Genomic DNA, 14,114 nt, shown 5'->3' on the forward strand with positions numbered 1-14,114 from the left:
GTCGGGTCAGAGGTCACCCTTCAGCCGGACCCCACATTGGTGCTAATTGCCTTTTACACGACTTGCTAGAAGTGACATCATTTTCCTCTGACGGGAAAAAACTATAGGATCAGAGTAAGTGTCCGCCACAATTTATCTCTTTTAAAATGTTATGAATATTTACATTGTCCCAACAGACATGACATCTAAAGACTTCTCCAACAAGTCAATGAACGAGTCAGAGGTGCAAAGCCCTTTTCCGTCAAAAGAGGGAAACCTTTCCTCACGACAATGATCTGCAAACCTGAACCAACACTGACTCAAATTTCTATGGGTGTTATAATAACTGTACACTTTTCAAAGCCTAATATTCTTCACTGTAATTAGCCTATGGCAGGATTATTTTCACCCCAACTTGTAATTTCACATTTGCACCTTTCATTTATATTATTACTGTGGGGAAAAAAACTCAGAATTCTCATAGAAATCTGTAATTTCATTTGTCTTATGCCACTTTTATTTATCAAAAATCTCAGAAAGATTCTTTTCACCAGAGACAAACGTTACCTGGTCCTCAATATAATTGTTTATGGAGTACCTGTGTGAGATTAGAAAGAGCTCTTGGGTTTAAGACAGTTGGCCGAGGCTCTTGTAATTGAAGCAAGAGCTCCTTGTCAAGGTGCCAATGTTTAGCACAGGGTGGGCTCGGGTGGGTTAGAGGAGACATACTCGTGCAACTCGACTCCTCTCAACCTTCAAGCAAAGGTCTGTTCACACACTGTTTTCCAACGCTGCCATTTATAGATTTGGACCATGCAGTTTGTTTGTGACTGAAACTGATGCCTGCTCTGTGGCGGGGTGAAATCTGAAATGATTATTTCTCATGAAATACGTCTTAATTAGCTTTATTACAGTATTTATAAATACTTGTTCAGACTACTACTACTAATCACACTGCTTATAACATTAGACTCGTTGTTGGTTTTCTCTTTAAAAAAAGATCAGTCAAGTGATTCAGTAATGTATTTGATTCATTGATGTAAGTAATGTCCACAGTTTTTAAAACGCTTGTAAATCAATGAGTAAATTACTTGAATTTAATGTTAAACTCTTCAGTTCTGTACCATTGCTACCATCACACAGTTCAACAAAATTCTATTACAAAAGAAGTCAAGATCATTTATTTGCATGGAAAATTGGTCAAGGCAATCAGAATGGAAATTTGTTTAGCAAGATAAAATATGTGGACCAAAAAAATAACTAAAAATTGGGGTTAACTGTGGTGGAGACGCCAGGAGTGCAGGCGCGAGAAAAGCTATGGAAACTTTCCCAGCTTGGGTTATATTAAATATCCAAAGGGAAATTGTAAATTGAAGATCCAGACAGGAAGATGGAAAAGTATTTTCGCTTAAAGTGAATACTTGTGCTTGTAAAGGTCTTTGTGCTTTTTTTTTTATTTCTTTTTTTTTTTACTTTTGTCAAACAGCATTTTATATTTCCTTGAGGGACTGCCATGCCACTCATATTTTCCGTTATTGCATTGACTGGGATATTATGTTACATGAATGTACATGAAAAAGATCTGCAACTGTAAAACTCAAGGTGGTCCAAAACATTCCAGAAGACTTGCTCCATGAGAATCCATGAGAATAGGAGAGATGGATATATGTGTGCAGATGCAAACAGTTGAGCAGTCCAATTCTTTCAATAATTTAATACTGCAATCTCTCTTCGTGACATTAATGTATCTCTGTTTTAATGACATACAGTGGGGTTCAAAAATCTGTGAACACATTGAAAATCTTATTTTTTTTATTTTTTATTTATTACCATTTTGTATAGAATTGAGTAAATATGAATAAATAAATAAATTCAAAAATAATTTACTGCAGATAATATTTAAAGTGAAAAGGTGGTATTATTATTCATTTATTGCTATATAAGTGCAAAAGAGTATAAAATAAAAATAATTGTTCTGTCGATATAATTTAACATGTTGTGTTATGTGATATCATTTGTATCTATTATTTATTTTTTTCAAGTAAAAGAGGTAAACAAATAAATAAAACAAAGTAATTTTTCCACTGAAATTGTCTTTTAAAATGCAAAACGGAAGCATTTACACAGATATACCAATCAAAATTTGGTGTCATTCACTAAATCATTTATTATCCTGTATATACTACCGTTTATTTTTCACGCTTCACTCCCACAGTCTGTGGAAAGCAGAGCCAGCCACCAATCATTCAAGCTGTTATTTATAGCACTTCTCAACGGAGTCATATAGTTGATGTGTAAATTGAGACTCTTCCTTTGGACATGGCCCCAAAGCACGCTCAACTCTAACCCTGAGCCAAGGCCACTATAAAGATGAACTTGGCAAAGTCACACACATATCCACAGACATGAGCAGAAGACGGAAGTGGCAAGCCTTTGCTGCAAATCTGAACATTAATCAAAATAAATAAGGCTGATGGGTGAAAGGAAAATGGGGGCAACCAGTAGTCAGCTGATAGGTGAAGCCGTCTAGTGGTTATGTGATTATTGGAGAAGAGTGAACAGCAAAGGTGAGGTTCCCACAGCCTTATCCAATGACCAGAGCCCTGCCAGCAGAATCCTGAGGTGCAAAAGGGCTGACTTACAGAATCTGAGCCAGTCGCAACTAATCTTCAAGGCATTTAGGCTATTGGCCGCTTCGACACATCGGCGCTTTACAATCAGAAGTTCTTTCTCTACGAGTTTTCTGGGAAAGCTAGGGATAGATAAACAGACAGACAGATGTTAGATACTGTAGATACACAACTGACAGATTTTTGTGATTTGTGTAGCATTTTTTGGACAATACACAATTCCCATACTTTTTTGTTCCCTTTTGAAGGAACTCCACGTTGCATCTGACATTGACGCTATGGGGATCGACTCAGCGTGACTGTGTCTCAAGCATGTGTGCAACTATCCCAGTCCTGATTGGCGCAACATTACCCTGTGACTGAGAACGCTCCCCTCCCACCCTCTTTGATGAGCGCGACCAGGTTTGCGCCCCCTGTGGTTCCGGTCCAATCATGGGGGTCGCAAATGGAGCTAGCGGAGGAGTGTGAGATGGGATCAGCCCTTTCTCTGCTCTCACCCGTGGGTTCCAGTGATTTCACTTAAGATACAGAAGCCTGCGATCATGGATATCGTGAGCATCGAGGCAGGGGATTTAGAGGACTCGCCACCTCTTTCCCCTGCTTACGAGGAGCTGGTGGAGATTATCACTCAGGCCATAGCTAAATTAAACATCGATTGGCGGGCCGAGAAGCAGGAAGCATGTCGCAAGAGTGAACTGGACGAGTATACTTGCCTAGCAAAGCTCAATCGTTGAGGCCTGCTCTTCTTTTCAGATCTCCACACCGAGGTGTGGAGGTCTTGGAGCAAGCCATTCTCATCTAGTATATTCCACTTCACACAAGCTCGGCTGCACCTGCTCCTCCGCGGAAGGGCGCAGCGGCCTCCAGCGAACACATATCTCAGTTTCTGCCCGGTATATTTGCGTCACTGAGATGTGTGCCCTCTCTAAGGGGGGTTCTACCAGATTTGGTTCGGTCGATCCCTGCCTGTCAGCCACTGCTGGGGCAAGATCCTCGAGGGCAGCTCAACACGAGGTTTGAGGAGAGGGCATCATCTCTCTTGGCACATAAACTGCCTGGAGAAGATGGCTGTATTTCTAGCTTTGAAGTACTTCCTCCCAGATCTCAGGCTATCACGTTCTCGTCCGTCTAGACAACCCATCTGTAGTCTCGTACATAAATCATCAGGGGGGTCTGTGGTCACATCCTCTTTGCAGACTGGCGCACCATAACTTTTTGTGGTCTCAGGGCAAGCTGGTCTCCCAGAGAGCAGATTGCATCCCTGGGTATCTGAATCAGGGAGCACCATTTAATAACCTGTTTCATATGTGGCACTTTGAGGCCTGCAGTTCATGTGACATTTCCGGCCTGGGATTTGGCCGTGGTGCTAAAAGGGTTGTCCCTGGCACCCTTCGAGGCCCTGGACTCAGTATCTGAGAAATTCCTTACTCTAAAAATGGCATTTCTCTTGATGTTTATGTTCCTTAAGAGGGTAGGAGATTTGCAGGCTCTGTCAGTTGCCTCCTCCTGCCTAGAGTTTGCCCAGGGTAGGGTCAAAGCCATCTTACACCCTAGCCATCTTACACTTTAGGTATGTGCCTAAAGTACCTACGATCTTGCATTCTATGTTCTTGCAGGCCTGTCATCTTCATCCTTTTGTGTCGGCGGACCAAAAGAACCTCAATCTGCTTTGCCCAGTAAGGGCTCTTGAGACTTTATTCCACCGGTCTATCCAGTGGCGTAAGACTGACCAGCTGCTGGTTTGCTTCGGGTTCACCCGATTTTCCTTCACATCTGCTTCTGAGAGCCCACGCTAATAGTATGGCAGCTTCTAAAGCTTTAATGTCAGAAGTCTCACTTCAAGAAGTATGTGATGCTGCAGGCTGGTCTTCCCCGCACACTTTTATAAGGTTTTATAGCCTGGATCTGGACTACATGCCAGGGTCACAAATGTTTTAGTCCCAAGCTGTGCTCTTAATGACTTCACACTAGGACAAGCATTCATCAGTATGGCGCAGTGGGTATTTTGTTCCCAATAGCATCAATGTCAGATGCAGCGTGGAGTTCCCTCAAAAGGCCTGCATGCCTGTGAGTGGCTTGCTTCAGCCATTCAGAAGCTAATACTAATTTTTTCTGGGAATCCTTTACAGCTTCCACTATAAAGTCTTGTCTATTGTTATAAGGGTAATAAAGAATGGATAGGTGTGCCCGTACTTTACTTTGGTGTACATGCATATGTATTAATCATATTTGAGGTGTAGGCTATTCAAATATTTATTTGAACTAATTTTAAATGGTTGTATTCAAAAACTGTGAGTTGTGATGATTTTTGATGTTGCATGTTAAATTATGTACTAGGCTTGTTTTTTAAATCAGAATTAGAATTCACATTTATTGGCCAAGTTACATTTACAAAGAAAATGATTTGGTGGTGTGCTCCCAATAAATATGCTATATACTCACAACAAACATTTCACACAATATCAAATATTTGCACATACAAGATATATATGATCAATGATATACAGTAGCGCTCTTTGTAACAGACTCAATTTTCCCATGATCCTCCGTGGAACCTGATCACGCACACATGCCCCTCGTCAGCACTCCAAGGGGGCAATGGAGGAAGTGCCTCCTCAAAAAAACTAATTTGGAGTCTGAGTGAATCAGTCTGAATGAACAAAATTATGTTGTTAATGGGAAGACTATTTAAGTAAACAACTCACCCACTTATCTATCACCGCTTACACGTGTGAAAACATGATGACTGTGGGTTAGTGAGCAATCAGCTTGGTGAAATTAAAGGTACATCTTCATGTCTGTGACTAGTGTTTACCAAGCTTGATGACTGATGGTCCGAAAATAAGTTGAATATTAAAAAGAACAGCTGAGAGTTCACAAATAAAATATATAGTTTAAATTATTACTGCCTTTAGTTATTATTTTTGAATAAATGTAAAAATGATTAAAAACACTAACTTGATGAGATTTATACTTGGCTTTGATAAATAGAGCAATAATAACATTGTTAATGTAAAAATACAAAATAGAATTTCTCATTTCAGACACCACTGCTATAAATCTTCAGCACATAAACAGAGTCTTTAGCTATGTTTCAATCAAAAGATGTGAATTAAAATTTTGCGCAAATTTGGAATATCGCATAAAACATTTGGGAATAAAGCATTGTTTCCATCCAGTGAGTCAAAGAGAAAATAATCGTCACTTCCTGATAAACTGGCACTAAATATCACTAAGAAAAATGGAAGGTGCTGCAGTAGAAGCCATGTTATCTTGCATTCAGATGCCTGGTGTTTGTGAACGCAATCGTGTGATGCACTTTTGAGAGGGAATTATACCGAACCACTTTGATAACAGACTTAGCTCAGGCATTACAGAATGACCAAAACAGCATTTCAGATGCTGTGCAGCGAGATTGGTCCGCTGGTTGGTCTAGTTATGCCATCCCATCGCAAAGTCACGTCTTTTTTGATTTCGCATCAAGAAATGTATTCAGTAAAAGTGTTTCCATTGTAGTATATGCGCATGTTGTCCTATCACATAAAAATATTATCTGACTAATTTGAGGGCATATGTATTTATGCGCATTTTTAGAACTTATGTGCATCTTGGCGTTTCCATCCAGCGTTTCTTTATGCGATATCCCAAAATGCACATAAAAATAGGTGGATGAACACATAGCTTTTTAGTCTGGCCTTATCTAGAGCAATGGACCCACTTACCTGGATACATACTTTGTGAGAATGGTCCCCTACGCTGAATCTTCAATATCCACACCAAGTCATCGCTGTGTCAACCTCCAAGTCATCTCCTTGTCTCTGTGTCTTCTCCTGGTGATCCCCTCTGTGCTCCTTTCTCCCTGTGTTTGTGCTCCAATTTCCATCTGCAACAGATAAGATTCAAGTTATCATTCTGCTTGGTCACTCCACAATCTGCCATCCAAGTCACTACTCCCCTGCCTTGTGTTTATCCTGCTGTTGGTTCAATAAAGTCACCATTGTGTTCTCCAATTCTACCTCTATCGTCTCTGTATCTGTGTATACTCTGACAAAAGGCCAGACTCGAACCAAAATGAACCCAGCTGTATATTCCAGTTACTCCCCTAAAGACATTCTCCTCTCCCTTGCACAAGATGGCCATCCCCTGGAAGACTGTGGATGAGTACATGGCGCAACAGCACCTTAAAGACCTGTTTCTGGAGTGGACTGGATGAATTCCTATTCCGACTGTTGCTAGCGGGATCTACCACCTGCACGCTGACACACTATATTGACTATGCTCTGTGGTCGAGTGGCTCACCATTCACTGTCAGAGAGATGGAAGAAGAGGACATTCAGCCGCAACCTCCTCACCCCACGACCACCATACAGTCATCATCGTCATCATCATCCTTGTTCCAGTGAGCCCACCTGCCTGGGAACTCCTCCCTAGTCCTTTCCCACTCCTCCTTTTGCCAGCCATGGACCCAGAGCCAGTGCCTATGCCCACCAAGGACCCAAAGCCAGAGCCCACCACAGACCCAGAGCTAAAGCCAGCCGAGTCTGACCAGGTGTGTAGGCAGGCCCCAATGTCCTAAACCTTTTAGGTTTAGGAGCCTAAACCTGCAATCCGAACACCACTGGACACTGAGCATGAGCCCACCACACACATGGAGCCAGGGCCTGCACCTGTTGGTCTCGTTCAATCTCCTGACTCCTTCGCCTACTCCACGGGTCCTGCCTGGCTTCCAAGCTCCATCGCCCACTCCGCTAGTACCACCCAGCTCCAAGACTCCTTTGTCGCCGCTGGTTCTGCCCAGCCACAAGTTTCATTTTTCACCCAGCCTCCCACTGGGTGAAACACTGCACTGACTTCAAGCTGCTTCGCCCCGCCTTAGCTGGTCCCATCAAGTCCTCATCCTCTGGCCTGGCTTCCCAGCTCTGCCTTGGGCTTTCCGTATACCAGCATTGCCTATGTGCGCAGATCCCCTGGCTCAACCAAAGGCCTCCGAGCCGATGACTCCACCTTGGCCTGTCAATCCTTCAGCTCCACCTTGGCTCGACACTCCCTCGGCTACACCGTGGTCTGTCATCCCTCAGGCTCTGCCGGGCTCCCTCGCCCCTCGGGCGTGGCATTGGTCAGGCATCACCCTGGTTGCACCATGTACTTCCAGTGCCTCTGGCTACACCTCTTCTCTCCACCCCTCTGGCTCCACCAGGCTCCTCCTTTCCTTCCGGCTCCATCGTTGTCCTCAATCCACCGGCTATGCCACGGTATGGTAAGCCCTGTCTCCACTTCAGTCCTGCGAGCCTGCAGTTCCACCATGGCCCTCCAGTCCAGCGGTGTCACACTGGTTCTTCCTCTACTCAGCTCCACCTGGGTCTCCACCTCTCCCGACTTCACCTCAGTCAGTCGTGCTCCTGGCTCCTCTGTTCATTGGTTCCACCATGGGCATTCATCCTAATGCCTCTGCTTTTGGAGCCACTGTACATGAGGATTACAGGATTACTGTCACGGACACAGTACACTGTATCTTTGATATCCACACCAAGTAATTTACATGTCAACCTCTTAGTCATCTCTGTGTATCTGTCTTCTCCTGGAGATCTCCTCTGTGCTCCTCGTCTTGTCTGCTCCCTGTTGTTATGGTAGCGCAGGGAAGAAGAGAGGAGAGGATCTAGTTGCAGAAACAAACACATAGATTTACATAAGTTTTTTGGAAAGACAACGACTGACACAAGAAAACTGAAACACAGGTGTATATACACAGGACTACAAGAGGCTAACAAAACATAGGTGCGGGTAATAAAGACACAGGTGCGGGAGTCCTAGAACAGACAAAACACAAGGGAAATCATGACACCTGTGTGCTCCAATCTCCGCCTGCAACAGGTAAGATTCAAATTTTCAATCTGTTTGATCATACCATGATATGCCATCCAAGTCACTAGTCGTGTGCCTTGTGTTAATCCTAAAATTGACTCAACAAACTCACCACTGCTTCTTTATATACTCACATCCCTTTGTCTGTGTATACCCTTACACTATTTTTGACTGAATTTATTAAACTATTAAAAATTGTTTTAAAATTAAAATGAATAGAGATTGTAATAATTTTTGGCATACAGAAACTATGCCAGTAAGTTTAGCATTATGTTTTATTAATAATCAGAAAAGTAGTTTTGTTTGTATGTATTTTGGCCACTAAATTCATTGTGGTGAAATTGATAATATGCATATGGCAAGACATAAACAAAAAATACTTCATTTGAAATATTATTATTTTTTTAAATAGAAAATTGTTTTATTTTATTTTATTTATTTATTTATTATTATTATTATTATTATTGAGTATACATTCAAGAAGTAATTAAAAAATGTCAATAATTATTAATGGTCACACCTCTGGACATTTTGATATCATTAAATATTTATTTATTTTTGTCAAGAATGGTATTAGTGTTATTAAACCTATAAGAGTAAATTACTTGGAACTAATTACTTAGTCTTTTTATCATTTGAGACATCTTTATTTGTCAATGCCTCATACTTAGAATGCACAAAATACAATAAACACAAACAATATAATATACATGATATACAATTCATAGCAACACAAATGTGCAATACACATATGATGCAATGCATAAGTGTGGTGCGTAAATGATGCAGATGGAGCGGTACTGTAGTGAGGAGAATAAAATAAAACCTTTAAACAATAATGTATATTTTCAGCTTTCCTCTGGTGAAAATTAGACCAAAAGTGTGGGAGTAATCGCCTACTCGGTGCACCTGCTGAAACATTGTGCGCAAGGTTGATGCGTGTTTCTTGCGCGAATGCATATGCGAGTAAATCACTCTGCACGCGCGTCTCCAAAATGCCAAGCGCGTGCACTCAGAGTGAGAATGGGTGATTCATCACACACTGCGCTCTGTCCGGCCCCTGATCAGGGGCCCCGGTAATCGCAAAGCTCGCCTAATCACTTTCTCTTTTACCTTTCTGAAGAAGCAGTATGGAGTTACGTCACACCAGCGCGCAAAAGTGCCGGCCAAGCAAATAAGCCGCTGAGGAGCTATTTGTAGGCATTGCTGCCAAACCCGGGTAAGGCTACTCACTCTTCTGCGATCAATGCTTTAAACTTGCTATTGCACTAGAAGTAGCATGCATTACATTTCTTATTTATTCTGGAATGATTCTGCTTGGAGAACTTGACCTGGATCCGTTGATGACCGGCGGCCGGTGCGCGCAACAACGCAATTAGATCCAATTCAAAAAATCACATTCACAGACAATCGAACGCGTTACCGTGAAGGACCGGGACATGATGACGATTCTGCATGTTTTAGCAGCGAGATTGTTATTTTTTATCATCACTGTCGATTAGATTGTTTCTTTCTTTCTGAAGTCACCATGCCACACACTCGCAACAGGAACCCAAGTCCAATCCCAGAGGTGACATGGGACACGGGGTTGAAAGAGATGAACGAGACCTGGAAAGGGGCTATTGCATGCTTGGGAGTTGCTATCTTTTTTGTCATGACAATTGGGATCATTTATTGGCAAGTTGTGGATCAGCCCAACAAGAACTGGATCCTTAAGGGGAGCTTTAGTGGGCTCATTTGGGAGAGACGGACGCAAACTCTGGTCATACAGACACTGACTGAGGACAAGACTTTTGCGGAGATAGACGTGGAGAACGTGGGGAACACTGATATTGAGGTTCCGTTCGTGAGGAACATGTGCTGGCTTAACAAAACCGAGTTCTGCTACACTTGGGATTCGGTCGCAGAGGTGAAGATATCTTTGGAATCTGAGGAGGACTCGGATACTGAGTGCTACAGTGTAACCTGGACTCCAATTCACTGCCATGTGGATCTGAAGGTAAAATAATAATTAGAACTTTACTCTTGAAAATATAGGTTATGTTACAGAACCAAAATAGTTTTTTTTTATATAGCCTGATGTCTTTGAAAACCCTCTGAAAATCCCACAAAAATAACTTTGCATTCTTTTTCAAAAACAAAACCATCGTATTTGTTTCCCTATACAATGATTTGAAGAACCTTAACATCAATAACTTTTACTCAAAATATATAAGAACTACCAAACCAAAAAACAGGTAAAATTGTAAAACTGTGAGAGTTGTGCTTGTTCAGTGACTTTCAGGGGGGGTTTGGGTTTTAAAAAGTTCGATAGGAAATTTCTCGCACAGAAACCAAACAGAGTTATAGCTAAACGTCAATTTAAAGTCTGTTAAACAAATCTCTACATTTTTGCGCAATATTTGTAATATGCAAATTAAAATTTGATAATGAAAATCCTCGCTATATATATTATTATCGCTATAATGTTCGCTATTGTTGCTATGGTTACCTCCGGCGAAGGTTCGCTATCAGTTATCGCCCGATGAAAATACGCGCTGTGACTAACTTGTAATCTAATTTTTGTGGATAATAAAATGGTCCAAATTCAATACTAACTGAAACATAGGGCTAATCCATCCATTCTCCAAATTGCTTTATCTTCCACATAATTAGGCCTATGTAAAATATCTACTTTTAAGACCTCCATCTTTTTGTTTTGACTTCCTTTCAAGTAATTATAAAGTGGGTCAGACCCCCTTAATAAACAAATCATTAGTGGTTTCTTGTTTCACAGTGTTGAATAAGAATATAGCTAACGTGTGAATAGCCTATCTGTTTACTTGCAGCATTTATCTTTATTTAACGTTTTAAAAATGTATTATTTAATTAGGGGATTTTTGTGTGATTTTAAAGAGTGCAATTGGTTCTCTTATTTTTTTTTTATATAGTTATGTTGTTATTAATGTTGACAAATCCTATATGTGTGTGTACACATACATACACATATAAACACATACATACACATTAAATAAACACAAACTTTTATGTTAGATGTGATTAATTGCGATGAATCGATTTGACACCACTTTATTTAATTAATAAAAAAATATTTACATGAAATGATAAAAACATATTTATTAATAAAAACATATTTACTTTGCCTTCCTACCTGCCAAATGCATATTTAAAGCAGGGTTTAAAGTTCACCAGACTGAAACGGCCTCAAAGATAATGTACAATGTTCCATACATTTCACAGATATCCGATAAGACAGGGACTTTCTTTGTTCAGCAAGGACCTAAAGCAGTTCGGAAGTTTTCTAGTTTAATCCCTTCATTTTGCACATTTCATACCTCAGTAATGCTCTGGCATGTGTTATTTCAGATTTAAGCCTAAGAACACATTGTTCAGTCCAATCCTTTGACTTTTAGATGTTCTGCACCTGTTTGTATGTGTTATGAGAGCCTAAAGCTTCTTAGCTAGATATGCATGTCCAGATTTTGCTCACTGATGAAGACCTTATTCAATCTATATGAAGAAACTCAATCAGTAACTGTATTGATACTTTCACATGCAATAAACTATCAAGCTTTGGTATAAAGATGGACCATGATACATTTTAAGGATAGTTATCCTCTCTCTCTCTCAGGACTGCTTTTCCATGGTGAATATTTCATGGTATGGAGGAGCCAGTGTCCATGCGCTCAACTGGCCGATAAACGATGCCAACATTTCTATGCAGCCCTTCACAGTCAGCGACCTTAGGGACAACCCTTCTGGCTTCGGATCAGTTTTAGAGCGCTACTTCCTGGGATCCTCAGGTAAGCAAAGAGGAGCTCTGCGTCATTAACCTCCTCAGCCAAATTTGGCCATCCTGTACTTTCTCACATTGTTGACCAGACCAAACATGTATTTACTTGGGACTACGTACACAATTCAAAACACCCCCGGGCCTGAGATCGCGGGGACCTACTGTACATAGAGAGCGTAACACAATACAGATGGTTACTTCTGCTTGGTGAAAGAATGCAAAACAAAGGACATCGGATTTGAGTCTGAACCCATTGGTATTTGTCAGCAGATGTCTGATGTTTATATAGAGAGTTAATTAAGCAAACAATCTCAGAGGCAGATTTAAATAACCATTGTGTTTATGTCTGGCTGTTATTTTGATTGGAGGCAGGGTGGAGGACGTTCACAGACAGATGCAGTGATTTCAAACATTATTCCAAATTCTTTACATTTTACTGTTGTAGATTTATTTCACAAAAAAAATAAAAAATACTATGTCACGACAACGTGAATTTTCAGAAAAAAATGAATAATAATTATTAATATTTATAATATTAATAAACACATTTTCATATTCATTCAGTATATTTAATAGTTCTTGAGATCCTTATTATTGAGCATGTTTTTAAATCTGCAGTTCCATAGCAACATTTATTATTATGTTTTATAGTGTAAATTATGGTGTACTCCGAAATGACTGAAATGACTCATTCATAAGTTACGGGTTTGAATCAGTTTAATAAATCCTTCACTGAACTCAATGAATCTGTCAGAGTGCCTTGAAATTAAGCATGTTTTGTGTTTTAAGGATTGTGACACGTAAATCATAGGGGTGTAATGATACCCACATGTCACAATTCGGGTAAAATGAACAGGCTTGGACTTGGTGCTGGAAACCCAAAGCACAGGACAATAGAGACACCAGAATAAAAATATTCATGATTCTGAAGCTGAAAACAGAATTATTTTAGACGAATATGCTTGCACTCTGTCACTGACTAGATATATTTAAAATAATGTAGGCCACTTTTTACTGGTAACATTAGACATTTGGCATTATCAGGACCCACAAATATTCCCAGATTGCATTATTATACATTATATTCAACATTATATAGCAGTTTAATGTAGTACTGACCCTAAAACTCTGAAAACTTGAATTTTTTCTCACACAGTAATTTTTACTTTGGGTGAACTATACACAATACATATTGTCACTATCCACGATACATGTTGCATTTTTGTATTGCGATATACAGTGTTGTGACAAGATATATTGTTGCACCCCTAGTAAATCACTATCATTACTCATCGGTTGCTGATATGTTCAATTAGTACACGGCTCTGTGGAATACTTGATTCTGATTGGTCAATCTAATAAAATATTAAACCTCAGTCGAATCAATATTTTGTGTACAGTTAGTTAATTATGCCATCCAGTATCGTAGCCTCCGCTTCGGGTCAAGGTCCTGATCACCCTGTCGGTGTTTATTCTGAGATAACAACCGGTTTGATGTCCGGACAGACGATTCAACCACACAGCAGAAACCAGAACCGCCATCGACCTCCAGTACAGCTCTGCGTCAATGCCTTGAGCTGGAAAAAGCTATAAAATTCAAGCTTCCCAGATACATGTCTCATTATTGACATGTGAAGGAAGTTTGAAACCACCACGACTCTTCCTAGAATTGACCATGTGGCTAAATGTGGTATTCTAAGAATCTGTAAGGTCAAGAAGGTGACGTAGAGCCCCATGGCTCCTCGGGAAGACCTTCAGATTACCTGTGTAAAGATAGGAGGTCCTGTCACTAACCATCACTACAACACTTCGTCAATCACTTTAGGATGAAGGAGCTCCCAAACTGTCTT

At 40.5% G+C, this 14,114-nt stretch overlaps 1 protein-coding gene across 2 annotated transcripts in view; it reads left to right on the plus strand.

Annotated features, from left to right (window-relative positions):
- Positions 1–9,481: 9,481 nt before the first annotated feature.
- Positions 9,482–14,114, plus strand: part of LOC311071523 (SITS-binding protein) — a 35,657-nt gene continuing 31,024 nt past the window's right edge. For both annotated transcript variants that reach the window (XR_014603890.1, XM_084095901.1), the window contains exons 1-2: positions 9,482–10,470; positions 12,103–12,274. Coding sequence is in view for 1 of the 2 variants with exons in the window: in XM_084095901.1 (XP_083952027.1) it covers positions 10,000–10,470; positions 12,103–12,274 (643 nt within the window). In the remaining variant the exon portion in view is untranslated. The remainder of the gene's footprint in view (positions 10,471–12,102; positions 12,275–14,114) is intronic.

Source organism: Abramis brama (assembly GCF_963993115.1).
Source record: "Abramis brama genome assembly, chromosome: 20".
Classification (NCBI taxonomy): domain Eukaryota; kingdom Metazoa; phylum Chordata; class Actinopteri; order Cypriniformes; family Leuciscidae; genus Abramis; species Abramis brama.